Source organism: Equus asinus, chromosome 4 (assembly GCF_041296235.1).
Source record: "Equus asinus isolate D_3611 breed Donkey chromosome 4, EquAss-T2T_v2, whole genome shotgun sequence".
Lineage (NCBI taxonomy): Eukaryota > Metazoa > Chordata > Mammalia > Perissodactyla > Equidae > Equus > Equus asinus.
The window spans coordinates 119,272,516-119,286,367 of record NC_091793.1 but is presented as its reverse complement, the minus strand read 5'-3'; the positions used below and the strand labels follow the sequence as shown (position 1 = coordinate 119,286,367).

The following is a 13,852-nucleotide window of genomic DNA, read 5'->3' as shown; positions in this document are numbered from 1 at the left end:
TGTCCTATCACTGCATCTTTAACAAAGGACTTTTGCGAGCACTATTAAAAATTAGTCTGATCTAAAGTAGAGATACCAGGCTCATTCTGTATTTCTCATTACAGGCTCATTCAGACTGAGACCTCTGTTACATATCCATAGTTGGGTTCAGTAAGTATTTGCTGTCCTTCACAAGGTTTAGATGATGACAACCTGCAGGCTCATGAGTACAATCAACTCTTAACAGGTCTTACGGGGCTCATGAACTTCGTGAATTAGTAATGTCCAAATAATAAACTCAGGTATGTTTCTCTCCTACCATGGGCTAGTTTCATTAGTAGTTATTCTATTAGCTTAAATATAACATAATTAGGAACATTAACCTGCTGGAAAAAAATGTAATACTTATGAAGTCACATATATGTGATTTGGGATTAACCACAATTTGGATGAGCCATATCAATGCTATTTTCTCCAGAGCAGATAATTGAGAGTTCCCTGTGCATGGGGAAACAGGCTTGGCTCTCAGGAGCTGACAGTCATAGTAAATCCTTAAGAGATGTGTGTCATTTAGGGAATTAGAATCAGGGTCTTACCAATATAACCTGGAACCTCTTTGCCCTTGTATGAGAAACAGAGTTTCAGATCCATGCACACAGAAGGCAATCCATTTTCAATACAGTCAAAATTCGTTCTATTAACTGACTCAGGATGGTTTAAAGAAGCTTCAACAATCACTACAGGTCTTGTCCTAAGGAGAAAATGAAATTAGCAATATTAATTACATAATTATTTTTCCTTAAGAAGGCAATTGCATTTGTTTTGTCAGTTTCCATTGATCAAGTAATTTCAAAAAACTGCTTTACTAAAGGGATGTGCATATATACTCCATTACACTTCCATACAGGAATCAAGAGAAATTTTCATTTAAGTTTCTAAAAATATTGACTTTGATGATTTGTTTAATTATATCTATGTAAGGTGGGAAAAGTATCCTAAAGTTCAATAATCAAATTTCAGAATACCAAAAAGAGTGTTATGAGGTTACCACCATTGCTGATTTTAAAAATTGCCTCCCATCATTTACAATTAAGCCCAATTGTCATTAAGCAGTGAAATGTATCAACCTTACCTTAGCACCACAGCAGAATCAGACCGAAAAGCACCAACTGCTACATCTGGAGGATAAAAAAACAACACAGATTAATGATCATCATTAGTCAAAGAAAATTACTTATCAGCCCTATATCCTTAGCTACATATCACCTTTTGACTATGTCAAAACACTATTTACAGAAAATTAGAAAAGATATACTTACATCTTAAGATTCACTCCACATTTGTCTGAATCTACTCATTTACAATGACATAATAACATAAACTTTATCATATAAACTCATGATACTCTAAAGATAGGCTTATTAAAACAAAATTAAATTTTTAGACTACAAATATTCACCCAGAAATCTCCTTTCAAATTACAAAAAAAAGTGTCTTTTTTCATCATTATATGTTTGATTTATTTTCATGGGCGCTTTTCATTTTTTCAAGAACGAGGAATAAAACTTTAAGTAACTAACAGTGTAAAGCTCAGGAATCACTTAATTATTTCTGACCAATCCTTGAGTTCTAAACAGCTTTAAAAAAATGAAGGAAAAAAACAATCAGTACATTAGAACTCTTCCATACCAGTTTAATGTACTTCACCATAAATCAGCATTCACAATAGAGCTTATTCCAGTTTATAGAATACAGTAAATTTTATACTCACCTACATAGCCATTATTGTCTGCATCAATTTGTCCAGATATGGACTGTCCAAACATACTTAATGACTTGCTGATTTGAAGTCCTTCGATTCTCTGAAAAATAGATAAGTTGAGTGGGAAGCAGTTTTGAACACCTGATATCCCGGAGAAGCAATGATTTAGTTAATAATGAGCCTTCCCATGCCCTGGCACATTTATTAACAAAATGCATTGGAGTTAAGTCAAATTCTTGTGTCTAACAACAGAAACAAAAGTTTCTAGTTTGACATGGTCAGCTGACATCTAATTTGTGACAAGAAAAAAAATTACTTTCTTTACTTTGTGAGCAAAGGGAAAACTACGTAGTAAAGATCTTTTAAAACAGTCCTGACTCCCCCTCCCCAGGCTCCTTTCAGGCTCTGTATTTATTTCCCTGACCAAAATGAAAACTCAAACAAGCAATGTGGGAAAGAAAACATCTATAATCACTTAGTGGAGCCTACTACTCAGGTTTAAGATGAAAGCCACTTTACTCAGCCAGATGGCTTCCCAGCATTTGAGAAGGACAAGTCAAGTTAGATATGTTCTCCCTATTCCATGTGCCCAATTTCAAGTCCAAATACTGATTTATGAGTACCAGGCTGTTATCCATACTGAGAAAATCAGTATTTCTTACTAGACAAGTATAAATCTTTCGTGTTAAATATAGAGAACCATTTGCCTATTTTTACCTAATCAAAAATAACAGTTTTAGCTAATGTTTCCATGAAAGTAACTTTGAGAAAACTTTTCTTTCCTGCATGTGTATGTAGTTTTTTTCTAGGCACTGAAATGCCCTGATCTTTCAGAAGATAAAGTGAAGTGAGAGTTAGATCAGGGAACTTTAAGCACGATCATCTTTTTACTCTGCACTGGAGGAACACAGAGTACCATGAGTGTTTCTGTCACTGTGCAATCTCCATGAAATACAGGGCTCTAGCCACAAAGCACGACAGTTAATCAAATCCAAATGCGCTTATTTGGAATAGTGTGGATATTACCTCAGAACATAAATTCATGAAATGCAGAGAGAAATCTCTAATAGGTTAAAGACAAACTTAAATGGAAGTGAAACAGAACTCTTATTTATGAAAAAAATGGTTTCAAAGAGTTGTTAATGACCTTAAAAATGAGACCATCTACTATTATTATAAGAAAGTGGTGAAATAGAGAAGTGAGTGTTTGAAAGAGCAAATTAAGAAAAATAGGTCAACATGAACATGGGAAGTTTTCTGGAAGCTTTCATTACCAGTGCGCCTTTTGAAAAACCAGTCGCGCCCTACCTGTGAGAAGGCTGATGAGATCCCCTCTGCTCGGCCGTTGTAAATGTAAATAGCACCTCGCAGGTCATCTTCTTGTGGAGCTCCAATAGCAATATCTATGCACGAATTTAAAAGGCAGAAAAACAAATCCTTGCTACAAAGAATGCAACTCTGAAAACTAACCTTCATGCTCCTTAATTCATATCACATAATATAAGAAAACTCCTTATCAAAACACTAACAGTTTTCTCACTAGACATAAAAAATATTATAAAATACTATGATCATGATGTACAGAATTGTACAGAACAATTTGCGTGTGGAAGTCACAGAGTGAACTGGTCTTAGAGGCAGTCTAACAGAATGGCTAAGGGCATGGTCTCTACAGCCAGACAGCTGGGGCCTGACCGTAGTACTGCCCTTGTGCCCAGCTGTGCTACACGGGGTCCATTTCTTAACCTCTCTGTGTTCAGTTCCCTCATCTACAGCACAGGATTATCAGATAACCGACCCTCAGCAGAGAAGGACATAACTCATGTAAAGTACGTAGAGCAGTATATAGCACGTAATAAGTTATTATCATCTATGAATATTATAACCACAAGAATCCTTATTTTGAGCTCTAGGCTTTATTTTATTTGCAAAATGACTTCTAAATTAATTCCTGTTCCAAGGAAAATGATTAAGGAATTTGCTGAGGATATCTGTATCTACACACACACATACGGTTTCAGAAAATTGATTTATTCTGTAAAATAATGACTGCATCACCTTTATGACTTTGAGATTTGCCTCAGATTATGACACCAGGTGGAGAAAAAAGACTTGATCAACTCACATAAGAAAAGCAAGAGGAAATAGAAACTAAGAATGACATGGTTGCTTATGTGCTACAAATACATAGCACACAGGAGCAAAATAATATTCTACAGTTGCAAGAGCATTATTTTTACCAAGTAGTGTGTTTATTTGATTATATTCATATATTTCTTTATAGGCAATGTTTTCTTATAACTTTAATAGAAACCTAAAATACAGAAAGTTTGCTTTCACAGTATTCATTACTTAGTACTGTTTATCAGACCTAAAACCTTTTGAACAACTACAATGGTAACTTTTGACTGCTATTTCAGTGGGAATAAATACATCTTTGACATATAACTCTATGCCAAATGCAATCCAATTTTAAAAATGCAAAAGCCTTTCTATATGCGTCTATAATGAAATGGTAGACACACCTTATACTCATTGTGTTTAGACATACTAAGGCTAGCCTCTTTTGACTTGTGCAAATTATTTTAAATTTTCATGTACAAATACACCTATTCACTTATTCATTCAGTGGACAACTATTGAGCAGCTACTGTATTCCAGGCATTTGCCAGGAGCTAGCAATACAGGGCAGTACGCAAAAGGAATTGACAGTCTATGGGGAAAAACAGCAAGCAAAAACAGAATAATAACAGAGTATGCAAGGAGAAGGTGGTGGAAATTAGGGAAGACTTCTCAGAGAAGATGATGCCCAAGCTGAGATTAAAGTATTGACAGGTCTTAGCTAGGTCTTCACCTGGGGAAGGGAAAAGGCAGTTTAGACAGAGGAAAGAGCCTGTGCAATAGCAGGGAGCAAGAGGCAGCACGGCACTCATGCAGATGACAATGAATCTGGAATAGCTGGAACCATATATGTGCTGATTAAATATGCACAAACACAGGGGGCGGGGGGAGCACCGCGGGAAGGAAGAGAGAGAGAGAGAGAAGGGAAGAGGAAGAGAGAAGAAGCATCCTGCAGCCACTGTGAAACAAGATCAGTCAGCAATTTCATTAATCAGGGCTAGATTTATACTTCAACCATTGTGGCTACTCCTTAGTAACTAGAATTCTGTACCTTGATTCATGATGATAATATAGGAAGAGAGAAGTCGAGGTTACGAAGTTGTTGATATACAGAAATTCTTGCAGTGTCAGTTAGCATTAGTAATCTATATTAAGGCAAATGTCTTAAAAATATATAGATGAGTCTTTTCAGCTGAAATATTAAAAAGGCCCAGATCAATTTAATTCCGAGCAGAGGTCATATGGGTATATTCAGTCTTTGGCTATCTTATACATGGATCCAAACTCCTACTTCCTAGGATTACACTTGGATCTATTTTTTGTTGTTTTTTGTTTTTTTGGCTTTTTTTTGAGAAAGATTAGCCCTGAGCTAACTACTGCCAGTCCTCCTCTTTTTTGCTGAGGAAGCCTGGCCCTGAGCTAACATCGTACCCATCTTCCTCTACTTTATACGTGGGACGCCTACCACAGCATGGTGTGCCAAGCAGTGCCCTGTCCACACCTGGGATTCGAACCAGCGAACCCCGGGCCGCCAAGAAGCGGAACATGCGAACTTAACCACTGTGCCACCAGGCCGGCCCTACACTTGGATCTATTTTATAACCTACTCAAGTTCTAGCTACCATTATAGAAATGAGGAAAATACTTATTAATAAATAATAAATGTTTTTCCACACCTATGCAACTCAATTTGGGACACAACATACAGAACACACACTGACATATCCGACAACTGTTTTTACTTTCATCGGAACATTTTATTTCATTCTGTTAGTATAAATCATAACAATTATCATTAGTATAATCATCGTAATCTTAATATCAGCTAACTCTTAAATAATATTCACACTGCAGGCACTGTGCTAGGGGCTTTACACATGTAACTCTCACAAGAATCCTATCAAATAAATACTTTTTGATCCTCACGTTTTACAGATGAGGAAACTGAGGCACAAGGTGTAAGTTGCTCCAGGTCACAGAGCCAGGATGTGGTGGAACTGGCCTTTAACCCTGTAGGCTGGCTCCAGAGCCCGTGCTCTCCATCACCATGCTCTATAAGATCACTAACTAGAGAGCTCATGCCAATGTTTTCTGGCCTCGCACCTTTTCTCCTTCCGAGTCAAAGAAGTGTTCAATTAATGATTTGATAATGATCATCATTTATTTTAGGGGCACACAAAATAATAAGCATGATTTACAATTGTAGAACTTTATTATGGTTCTACTCAAAATGGAGTCAAACGTACAGTCTGAAAGTCAGATGACGAGGTTCAAGGTGAAAAACCTAAACCAAAAATAAGTGGTCTTGCCAAATCTATTTTATGGATGAAATCCAAAATGCTATCTGTCTGTCTGTCTGGTCACATCAGTCAAGTAGGTCTGCCTGTTTATTAGCTACCTATTCTGTGACTTTCTCATACTTTTGATGAGATTTTTACACTGGACTCTTGCCAAATTGATTGGTTATCTTCTTAGAAAATGGCTTACTTTGCTTTTCTAAGGACACAAGAAATATAATGATTTTTTCCTTTTGAAGAATGATAAAAAAAAACGTGATGAATGCCAAAATAACTGAGGTCTATTATGCAAACCACCACAAAATTGTGCATAGTAAAAGGACATTAAGTCAAATTTGTATCTAAGACTGGAGGTGGAAGGAAAAAAACAAATGGGGTTTTCATCGCTTTCTATACAATCCCACACACCCTGCAATGAACACGAAGTAACTTCATCTATCCCAGAAAAATAAACTAAGATAGAAGATGAGAAAAGGGATAGGGAAACACGTAATGAAAAATAAAACGTAGATGCCCTGCTGTCTCAGCCAGGCAGATAAGGTAGGATGGAATTAGAGAGCTCAGTGAAGAACAAGAACACGCTGAGCCTGCTTCCAAACCAGCATGGTCTTGCTAACATCTAAAATGTGGAAAATGCCTACTCATGGGCAAAACAGAAATAGTATTCAGTCAAAACAACGGAAATCCTGCCATTTGTGACAACGTGGATGGACCTGGAGGGCATTACGCTAAGTGAAGTAAGTTAGACACAGGAAGACAAATACCGTATGGTCTCACTTATATGTGGAATCTAAAAACAACCAAAGACATAGAAACAGAGATCAGGTTGGTGGTTGCCAGAGGCACGGGGGTAGGGAGTGGGGGAATTGGATGAAGGGGGTCAAAAGATACAAACTCCCAGTTATAAGATAAATAAGTCCTGGAGATTTAATGTACAACATAGTGACTATCGTTAACAACACTGTATTGTATATTTGAAAGTTGCTAAGAGAGTATATCTTAAAAGTTCTCATTACAAGGAATAAAAATTTGTAACTATGTGACGTGATAGATGTTAAGCAGACTTAGTGTGGTGATCATTTCACTATATATGCATATACGAAATCATTATGTTGTATACTTTAAACTGATTCAATGTTATATGTCAATTACATCTCAATAAAGCTGGGAAAAAGAAAAAATTAAAACTAGACAAAGTAGAAAAAGATACATGTTATTATAAACATGAACTGAAGTGAATAAACATTAAGGTGGCCACTAAACGTAAATATATTGTAATTTATAAATGAAATTATAAATAGCACAAAAATATGCTGAAATATTGAAAATCATCACTTGAATAACAATCTTCCAAACATAAAGAAGTACCCTTACGAATTGGGTACTGAGGACTCCAAGACACCGAGTGCTGTGTGAAACCAGGTTCTTATACACACTCTGAAACTTTGTGCTGTGTCCTGCGGGTCCCCTCTAAATTCCTCTTCCTACGTCTCACAGGCAGAATACTTCCTGTCTGTCTTTCACAACGCTGGAAAATTGCCTGGGATTTTCCCAAGTACTGGAGTGACTCTGATAAGAGAATGTGCCTGGTGTTCAAGACATTTTTACAACTCAATCTGATCAAAAGAATAATTCAGGTTTGTCATTGACACTTTGATGCCACAAAAATCATTTCTCATGTGCACATACACACATACATTTGAGTACGTTCAAAATAGTGAATAGTCTTCCCCAAATATGTCATTTAAAACAGGACGCAGAAGAAATTGTATGTAAACAAAATAAGTGTTTTACTAAATGACGTTTTTAAAAGAAAGAATTTTATCTCATGTAATATATATATGAAATATCAAGGTGCATAAACATGGTTTTACCCATAGATACTTGTTAGGTAAGATCCTTAAATTCACCATTTAAATGAGGTTTATTTTTTCGTGTCTCAATCTTATATCCATGTGAATGTAAAACTTAAAAAGGGGTGCCACCTTATCCTTCATTTACATTATGGCACACACTGTATATCTGGCATAGTACAACTGACACAAAATCAGTGCTCAGTAAATATCACAGAATTGCTGACTACTTACGAAATGTAACATCCATCGTAATAGAATCTCATAGATATTTTAACGAAAATGTTATGTTTAATCATAACCATAAAAATATCTACATATATCTTTTACCTCCTTTTTCTTTTAAAACAGTAAAAAAAACGCAACAACCCAGAAAAGGTAATATTTGTATACAAATTCTATTCTCTTACATTTAATAGGGTTCACTAGAGGCATATATTTAATAACTGATTAACATCCTTCATGTAGAATAACATTTCATACATTTAAAGTAGAATGAAGCAGTTAGGAATAAGACGAAATTAAGGAAGTGAGAATTTACAATACTCCCTCACTTATTTGCAGCATCCAAGTAAGTTTTGGCCTAATATTGCCATATGCCAATTGCCAATGACCACATCAGAAAACACAGTTCTGAGCCCTGAAAATAATTAACAAACACTTATTTGCTGAACTCTAGTAATTACACTCTCTCCTTTCAAACTCATTCATCATTTTTTTGTTTTTTGAGGAAGATTGGCCCTGAGCTAACTGTTGCCAATCCTCCTCTTTTTGCTGAGGAAGACTGGCCCTGAGCTAACATCCATGGCCATCTTCCTCCACTTTATATGTGGGACGCCTACCACAGCATGGCTTGCCAAGCAGTGCCATGTCCACACCCATGATCCGAACCAGCGAATCCCGGGCTGCAGAAGCGAAACGTGCTAACTTAACCGCTGCACCACCGGGCAGGCCCCCTCATTCATCATTTTATGCACAGTTTTAACAGACTTAGTTACCACTCAGAGCTAGACTGAAAAAGGCCAATTTTAAGAGGGAAGGCTGATGGAAACAGGTACTTCAATAACAGGGCTGATATCAGTGGAATAGTTACCATCTATTCCATTCCTGAAATGCTTCCATATCAGTTGGTAAATAGCCACTGTCCCTGAGTCTGCCAGTTGCCCCCTCACTACTGCTCAGGACTCTCTCCTGGGACCCCCCAACTCCTCTCAGAATGCAGCGGCTGAACAAGGAATGCCTGGCACAGCAGGGGACAGCTCTGCAGCCAGCCTCTGTCGGGTTCTGTCAACGTCTTTACTGCACTGATAGTCAAACACTGTGGTCCAATGAGTCTACGATACACATTTTTTTTTTTTTTTACATTTTCACATTTCTGAAATCAGAATATTTCTTAAAATAGAAAAATGGTGGGTCACAGTTCAATAGGCACCATGTTTTTAGAGGCACATAAAATAATGATGCAACTTATAATCAATGGTGCCGGAAAATCAATGAAATAGGGTGTTTTGAATATCACGCTTTATTAACAATGGTGAGAAGCAATAGCTGACAGCTGAGGAAAAGTTAAGTGTAACATAAAAAAGGAAACAACAGTTTACCATCTGGTTCCAACAAACAACATAAAATTCCAATCGTATTCTTTTCCTTGTACTGCTTTAAGAGTGGAAATCAAGTACCATGTGAGATACTTTTAATTACCTTCAAAGCCATCATTATCAATGTCGCCAAGATTAACTATAGATTCTCCAAATCTTGCAGCATATTTGTCGCTTCCAGTGAGCTCTGTTTCCATTTCATTCATTACCGCTCCCTAGATAGAAAGGAGAAGAAAGGGTGTCATTATAACTCTCCCTGAAAACTTTACACATGATTTACTGTTGTAATTGGATATGGATTTTTTCTAATGCTTCAAACAAGTTGGACAAACTACAGACTGAGCTTAGTACACACATTTCAGTTCAATTCAATAAATATTTATCAAGTATGTCAACACATATAATAGTACGATTAGAGCTCAGAGGACATAAAAATTGTCAAACTCATGATCCCTAGGTTTGAAAATCCAATAAGTCACTTTGATAATTCAATTTAGCAAGTATTTATCAAGTTCCTACTAGAAGCAATGCACTGTGCAAAGAGGGACCGAGGAGAGGGGCAAGGCAGCATGTGTATAAAATGCACTCCCTTTTCTGAGGAAGCCCACAGTTACGGGGAAGGCTTAGCACACGCTGTAAACGACTTAGAAGTACAGGCTGCTTTGCAACATCACGAAGCAAGGAGAGCATATCTAATTGTGTGAGCCAGGAGAGGTTTCATAAAGGAGGTTGTATTCAAGGTGGTTACTGATGGATGGGTATCACTTTGAAGTACAGAGAACACTATTAGCAAAAAGAAATTCAAAAGAACTTGGCTATAATGAATGGTATGTGTAATGGATGAGACCAAAAAAATGAGATTGGTGTCTTAGGGTGTGGGATTTTGTATGCCCAGGGAAGTTTATTCTCAATTTGGAGAACAATAGAGAGCCACTGACGTTGAGGGGTGACACGACTGAAGCTGGCCTTTGGAACCTTATTCCAGCAGCAGTGGGGCATGAATTAGGCAACTGCCCTCTCTAAAGTTGGAAGATGAGTTATTACAACAAGCCATTCAACAACGTTGCGGTAACAAGTTTCTGCAATTACAGCTACCAGACTGCTTTGCAAACTCTGTCATTCCCTTCTAGTTAAAAAAAAGAAAAAAGAAAAATCCACGCACTACTCATCATAGATCCTTTCCTCTTCTCCAACAAGTCTGTTCCTCATTCCCTAAGCACACACATTCTTCGCCTTGTGCCCTTCACCCTTTATTTTCCAACTAAAAATTCCTATACTTGTCTTGCTCAAATACTACTTTCTCTGTGAAACTTTCTTGACCCAAAATGAATTCCTTCCACTTTGTATCTACTAATAATGTGCTATTTACCGTGTTATATTTAATTGTTTACTCTCACGTTTGTGTCTTTTCTAGATTCTGAGGTCCTAGAAGTCAGGACTAAGATTATTGTCAGCTCTTTTCTTAGTTTTTATTACATTTCAGATATTCACTGAACGTTGTTTTTATTTATTTTTTTAAGTGAACTAAGTTTGGGAATGAGCTCTACAGATGCAATCACTGGCACCAAAAGCAGTGAATGATTTTGTTAAAGGAATCGGGGATAAAAGCGCTTGGCTCCCAGGCAAATGCCTAATTTAAAGAGCAGAGGGGAGAGGAGGCTCCGGGAAGATGAGGAGGTGCAGACCCAAGACAGCGCAATGGCACTGAAGTGCCAGGGAGAGAGTTTCAAGAAGTAGTGATCACTCTTCTTCAAGTATTCTCCAGTCACAGAGAACAGTGACCAAGAGGTTGCTGGGGACCCCTGAGAGCTTTTTTAGTAGAAGTAGGTGGAAGCTAAATTCATTCAAGTATCACTCTTTCTTGAGTTCATTCAGGAACAATGACTGAGCATGTACTTATCCAGGACTCTTTCAAGCCCTGAGAAGAGAACAGTAAACAAGACAGTCAAATCATCTCCGCATGGCCTCTACGCTCTAGCAGAAGAGCAGACAATAGCAAAGCAAACCAACAAATACATCATATAACGTGAGGTAGTGGTTAGTGCTGTTTTAGAGTTAAGAAACAGGAAGTTAGGAGGGAACAAAGGAAGAATAATCTATGCCAGAGGTTTTAAAAGCTGAAACCAATTATGAAATTAACTCCAGTGTTCAACAGTGGTGCCTCAGGGTAGGTAGAAATGAGGGAAGAAGAAGAGAGTAGTCTAGTGGGTAGGGGTCCTCCCTCCCCTTTAAGCAAAGGACACTTTTAACTGTTCTTCACATTGGGATCGCTTAAGATTTCAAAGGAAAAAAAGGCCTTTGATTGCCTTATTTTAGGTTTATACGCTGTTTAAACTGTTCTCAAAATGTTTAGTTGTAAAGAGAAAGACAAGAGAAGCACGCAGAATGAGGATGTAGCTAGCATAAGGAAGACTACTTACAGACAGGGAAACGTGAAATGTCTACGGCAGAAAAAGTAATGCCTAATATCACTACTAATGAGATGCTAATGACCAATTTGTAGATGATATGTCTTTACTATTAAATTTAGATTTAAACACAGTCTAGGAAATCCCCATGCATAAATAACTTTCCTCCTCTATATTCAGACCTTTGAGAATCTCTCAATTTTACAAGACTAGAGTGTTTCCTCTCAAATTGTAAGGAGTTTAGTCTGATGCTTAATATAGGAACTTATTAAATGCTCTCAAACCACTGATTAAATAAGATTACAAATACCTTCCTGAAATAGATTTTACTTTGTTAAATCCTTAAGAAATGAACCAATTTTCTCACAAACCCTTTCCTGCTCTTAAATCAAAGGAACAAGTCAAAAAGACACCATTAAGGCTGTATCAATTCTTTGTTTAGATTTAATGTCAAGAAGCTAGGCTGGCAAAATGAGGCCAGCATAACTCTTTAAGTTGACTTGTCAAGTGGTCAGTTTCTACTCTAAAATATCTGTCGTAATTTAAAACTCAACCATAAACAGTAATTATCTATTTCTACAACTACTATATCTGCTTCAGAATAAACTAAGTGAATTTAATGTTTTTATCAAGAATATATTCTATGTGGATTGTATAAATTAACACTTTATTAAAACATGTCTTGGGCTAGCCCGACAGCATAGTGGTTAAGTTCGTGCACTCTGCTTCAGTGGCCCAGGGTTCGGATCCTGGGTGCGGACCTACACCACTCATCAAGCCATGCTGTGGTGGTGACCCACATACAAAATAGAGGATGATTGGCACAGATGTTAGCTTGGGGCCAACCTTCCTTACCAAAATAAAAAAAACAAGAAAAGAAAAAAAGTCATTTCTAATTGTTTTCAAATCACAAAATTGAAAAGATTTCATACTTTATCTTCTACTTCTAGTAATATTTTATAATTATAAATCCTACAAGGACATTCACTACAGAACCAAAAGAAATCCACATTTTGAGAGAGAGATAAAAGTAATTCTTTCAAATTGGATTTACATCATAACAAAACTGGAAGAAACTTCAACTGCCTGAGTGAACACGTACAAGCTGTGAATAGAGAAACCGGAACAATTGATCTCATACTTCTGAAATATCAAAATGGGACAGCTGCCCATTCATCATCAGGGCTCCTTTCATTTTCAGAGCATCAGTATGATACCAGAATTCTTACTTTTGTCAGTAAAATAAGCCTAAGAATCTATAGTCTCAGAATTCTGGAATAAGAAAAGCTTCAGTTTTGATCATAGTCCCAGAAATGGCTTCTAGTTTGTGGGTTATCAGACGTACCGAGCCAGAGTTGATGTACACGAACACTCTCCCCTCCTCTCTGATGACGCTCTGCATGGGCGCTCCCACGAGAAGGTCTGAGAAGCCATCTGCGTTGAGGTCCACGGCACAGACAGAAGCTCCAAAATAAGAGCCAAGCTGCCCCAAAGCAAACCACACCCAGTCATTGAGAACAAAGCAGAGCTACTCCGAAAGCCCTCAGGGATACCAAAGCGGGAGACATATTACCTTTTTACCTTTCATTTCATGTAAGATATTTAGTTCTTTTGCGTCAATGCTGAATATGTATGCCTGCAATTGGGAAAAGAAGTAGAAAAAGTTAGACTGAAAACAAAACATCAATTTCACAACTTTTAATTCCCCAGATATATTTTAAAAATCCTTTCAAGAGTGAAATAAAAGCTTTAGGGAACCACGTTCATATTAATATGCCTTCCTTGCAAAACTACCTTCTCCGGAACTACTTTATTGATCCCTGAGGGAGCACAG

The 13,852-nt window shown here is 37.2% G+C and overlaps 1 protein-coding gene across 3 annotated transcripts in view; it reads right to left on the bottom strand.

The window, feature by feature from the left end:
* ITGA4 (integrin subunit alpha 4) overlaps nt 1-13,852 on the bottom strand; it is a 77,781-nt gene that overhangs the window by 38,440 nt on the left and 25,489 nt on the right. For 2 of the 3 annotated variants that reach the window (XM_014834042.3, XM_070508204.1), the window contains 7 exons: nt 13,592-13,654; nt 13,364-13,501; nt 9,714-9,825; nt 3,050-3,144; nt 1,751-1,841; nt 1,112-1,157; nt 576-730 (listed from right to left, as the gene is read on the bottom strand). In XM_014834042.3, coding sequence (XP_014689528.2) covers nt 576-730; nt 1,112-1,157; nt 1,751-1,841; nt 3,050-3,144; nt 9,714-9,825; nt 13,364-13,501; nt 13,592-13,654 — 700 coding nt within the window. The remainder of the gene's footprint in view (nt 1-575; nt 731-1,111; nt 1,158-1,750; nt 1,842-3,049; nt 3,145-9,713; nt 9,826-13,363; nt 13,502-13,591; nt 13,655-13,852) is intronic. The other variant, XR_011502882.1, reaches the window with a different exon arrangement.